Here is a 4,501-nt window from a genome sequence, read left to right on the forward strand (position 1 = left end):
AGTGTGGCATAGCAGCATGTAACGGTTTTCTCTAGAAAACATAGACCGCCTGGGTGCCCATATGCGATGAACAATACAAAACGGTTTCAGCCTAATCCAGGCCATTAATTCCTGAACCGAGCACATCGGGTTGTGGCACGTGTATAAAATGCCCGGTCTGGACCAAGCGCTGCAGCCACACACCAAAACAGCGCAGCGAGGCCTGGGGCCGGAAGGGGAAGGGATAGTGTGGGAGCAAGGTATGTGCTACTCATGTGTTCATCCTCTTCTTCTCCTCCTAAGATTTAGTTTCCTCAAGTGCTCATCGATTTCCCTTCCCCTTCAATGCTTGTACAGGACATCCGTGGAGATGGGCCGTGGGCGATCAAAGGCGTACTCGCCAGTACCTGCTCGCAATGGAGCTCCTTCTTCCATGAAGAGGACACCAGTTGTGAACACGGCGTTACTTCAACTCCATCATGCTGCACTTGCGGGGTACTGGAATCCTCTTTGTCATCAAAGGTGCGTTTGTTGGTACCGGCATGGAGGATCTGTTCAAGTTAAAAGTGATAGGGAACAACAACCGCATTTTCTGCATGGTTCCCATTTTTAGGATAGATCCAAGAACCATGATGATGGACATGGGGGGTGCCCTATAGCTTCGGCTACTTTCCTAGAATTGCGGCTGTTGGTTGGATCTATCCTAATGAGAGCCATGGGGAAAATGCGGTTGTTGTTCCTAACACTTTTAACTTTTAACTTGCACAGATCCTCCTTGCCGATACAAGCGAGCACACCTTTGATGAGAGGATTCCAGCACCTCGCAAGGGATTGCAGCATGATGGAGTTGAGCGCCGTGCTCACAATCGGTGTCCTCTTCGTGGCCGCGGTCGACTAAGAAGGAGCTCCACTGGGAACAGGTACTGATGAGTACGCCTTCGATCTCCCGCTGCCCGTCTCCACGGATATCCTGTACAAGCATTGAAGGGGAAGGACAAAAACGATGAGCACTTAAGGAGACATAAATCTTAGGAGGGCAGAGGAGGATGAAGACACACTCGAAGCACATGCGCCACACCCCCACCCATGTGCTCCAGGAACTAATGGCCTGGATTAATTAGGCGGTCCACGTTGTCTAGAGAAAAATGAAACGTTGCATGCTGCTACACCACAGCTTGCCACTGCATCATCTTCAGGCCCAGATTGTAAAAAATATGGGTACAAGATTCTAGGAAAAGCTGGATGAAGGGTCGATTCTCAAGACTGGAGAATCGGCCAAAAGAACTGGGCCTCAGTTTATTTCACTACCTTACACATGGTTCATCATGATGCAGGGAGGTAACCGAACTGCAAAAAATAAAAACCCGAATGAAAAATGTGGGGAAAGTAAGTCGGCATACGCTAGCACGCAGCAGTAGGTCCAGACGAAGTGTGCAGGCCACAGGCCGACGATGACGGCTGAATCGCCGAGGAAAACGATGGCCGCGGCGACCGGGCCGATCAGAAGAGCTGCAAAAAGGCAACACGCACACTTTCTCAGCCATCATCAAGCTGGGTACCATGAACACAAAATACTCCATGCTTTGGGCAGCAATAGCGGTCTCCGGCATTGGGGTCGAGGGAGAGGCGGGGATGGCAGGTTACCTTTGGCGGAGCCGAGCAGCAGGAGGAGGACGAAGAATGGCAGGAATGATGCGAGGCTCCAGAGCTTGGCGAGGAAGCCCACCGGGACGTTCATGGATCAGCGGCGGCCAACCTGTTGCTTCCTCCTGCCCTGAGCCTGACGAGAACGAAACAGAGAGCTTGAAACCCAGACAAAGGGAAGGTGAAGGAAAAGGAAGACGCCGGAGGGTCCCTGTCGGCAGGTGAGAGTCCCGAGCGGCGTGCTGTAGAGCTGCCGTGGCGCGACACGTGCTGCTCTGCATGGGGCGCTCTCCAGCGCACGCACAATTTTTTACTCGAAGGGCCATGGCGACCACACCTGTTTCCCTGCAGCAGATCTCAAGAGTTTCAACGCACAACGGAAAATTCCTACGACTTGTGCCACTTTGGAGCCACACGCATCAACAAGATTGTCTTCCTTTGTCTCTTCTTGGTCCATGTTGTGAAGATAGAAATGAAGATAGGTCAAAGTCAAACAATACACGTTCAATTCTGGGGTTTCAGAACTGCGGAAATTTGAAAATAGACATTACACTTCAATTCAAGCGCCTTTGCGTTGGGTAAGTTGGCCGGCCACAAAACGTCAGGAAATAGGGACAGCAGACAGGCACCCCATCAATTATTTCCCCACAAAAAAACAACAGGTATAGCATGTGACGGGGGAAGAGCCTGTAGTAAAGCTTAAGCTAGCGTGCATTTTTTTAGTCTAAAAATGCCAACAACAAATTCTGGGGTTTCGTTCTTTCGACAAACGCTGGCGGCCCAGATGGTGGCTGGAAACCGGTACACAGGTCAAGCAGCGCTCCATGTTCAGATGGCCTCGGCTTCGTCGCCGCCCTCGACAGATTAGAGCTATCTATCTTACGTGAATGATCATCTTATTCAAGAGATCCTTGTGCTCCGGAAAATATTCCAGCAACTCAGCTTTGGTCACCCACGCGTGGTCTTCGCACCTCCTGATGTCCAAATGCGTGGTGCCGATCACTTGCGACTTGAAGAAGAACCGCTGCTAGATGCATATAACAGGATTAAGAGACCATCGGGTGACACTGCGTCAAAACTAATATGTCGATTGCTTGACAAAATGCAAACAAGTCTTCTTTTAAGTCCTATGCGTATTCTAGTACTAGAAGAAAAAAAATGGTGAACCAAGAAATACCTTGAATGGTGAAACACTGGAATCCTCTTTTTGTTCAGTTACCATGTGAGCCATTGGAGCGTTGCCAACAAAATATGTATTGTCAAGTCCGCCGAGAACAGATTTTAGGGCTGACTCGGCACACTGAAATCAAACACACAAAATATGAATGAACATGGTACTATGAAACTACAATTTTAAACTACCAGAAACCTGTCAAATAATATAAGCAAATAAACTGGAAGTGAACTACAGCACGGATCATCTAATAAAAATTTGAAGCCTTTTTCCGGAAGTGCATACCAAACGCAAAGAGTCTTCATTTTCGTACACTTTTTCTGGGAAATGCCAAACAGGTTTGCCATCAGGAGCCCCAAAAGTTTTGCCATACAGGAGAAGATATATCTTATTATCCAGAGCTCGTTGTAGTGACCTACAGAAAACATTGGATAGCATAAGTTTACAGTGTTATACTCACAGAGCAGCATTATCATGAAAGTTAGTTCACAATATCAAATAAGAGTTTCAGGACATGACGAGTGTTTTGCAGGTAACACACAATATCAAATAAGATACTGCTGTATGAGGTATATCTACCATCTTCGGGCTAGGAATGAGTAGAACACCAAAGAGTTGTCCAGGAATACTAAAGATAAAATTATGACGACCGTGCATATCTTTGTAACTGCTGGTGATATGGACAGGATAGTATCGGTTTGCACAGCAGAAAGAACAGCAATGGGTGGAGTTGAGCCCATTGAAAGGTCACAGTTTGCTGACATCTTAGACATAAGTACTCTGATTCCAGTCTGAACATGTGGCCCAAGTTCCACTTCAATCAAGGAGAGATATTAGTGATACTCTACACACTCTTAACTGCATGGGTGTGGAGGCCTGAGCTTGTGTGGACACACAACAGTCTCATATCCCACATATTCACCTATGTAACAAATACATACGCGTAATCCTCAATGCATGAATGCATATATCAGATTAATGGGGAAAATGTGTGTTGTGTTCAGCTTTGGCTTTCATGGGATCAGAGTAGATTCCAGCTTTCCTGTTTTCTCAACTATGGGCAAAGGCCGACTATACCACTCCCACTCCATCACCAGCTTTTCTTAGTTACGCTTGGTAAACATGCTTCAAGCCTCATGCCAAAGACACTTGCCCATCTTACCCAAATCCAAATGGCAACAATATGACCAAATAATCCTTTCTTGGCTACCTTGGTCTCCGTTGAGATCTCGGATATAATACGAATATTGATGTGTCTGCCAAAACAATTAAGGAGAACTACTCTCACAGCAACAAGGATGAGTTACATTGGCACACTCACATCCAAGGACACATTGCCACAAGTAAAATGGTGCTAGCCAAGCAGCCGGCATTGCCAACCTTCATCAAGGTGCTTTACTCAAGGAACATGTCACATGAAAGTGAGTACAACTCGATGAAGCTTGGGAAGGCCGACAGCCTGTGGCATTGGCAGAAACAAAATCTGTGGGGTCACCCCTGAAACTTCCAGCCTTCTAAGAAGGGAAGACTAGCTAAGTGTGTAGGAAGAATTGTCAGACTAATCACCGAGTTATTCATAAGCATATATAGTGATGGTGAACAGTGCATCAAAGCTGATTTGGCCTGACAATGCTGTATCACCATGATTTACTATCCCATACTCCTACTGACATATATTAAAGGCCAACAAACCAAAGCACACTT

The 4,501-nt window shown here is 46.9% G+C and overlaps 1 protein-coding gene and 1 pseudogene across 1 annotated transcript in view; both read right to left on the minus strand.

Annotated features, from left to right (window-relative positions):
- The window catches only part of LOC119330006, a 5,405-nt pseudogene extending 3,373 nt beyond the window's left edge, over positions 1–2,032 (minus strand).
- Positions 2,033–2,176: 144 nt separating this feature from the next.
- The window catches only part of LOC119330007 (39S ribosomal protein L46, mitochondrial-like), a 6,348-nt gene continuing 4,023 nt past the window's right edge, over positions 2,177–4,501 (minus strand). The window contains exons 4-6 of the mRNA XM_037603113.1: positions 3,083–3,212; positions 2,801–2,923; positions 2,177–2,647 (exon numbers count right to left, since the gene is read on the minus strand). Coding sequence (XP_037459010.1) covers positions 2,498–2,647; positions 2,801–2,923; positions 3,083–3,212 — 403 coding nt within the window. The 3' untranslated portion in view covers positions 2,177–2,497. The remainder of the gene's footprint in view (positions 2,648–2,800; positions 2,924–3,082; positions 3,213–4,501) is intronic.

This window comes from Triticum dicoccoides, chromosome 7A (assembly GCF_002162155.2).
Source record: "Triticum dicoccoides isolate Atlit2015 ecotype Zavitan chromosome 7A, WEW_v2.0, whole genome shotgun sequence".
In the NCBI taxonomy this organism is placed as follows: Eukaryota; Viridiplantae; Streptophyta; class Magnoliopsida; order Poales; family Poaceae; genus Triticum; species Triticum dicoccoides.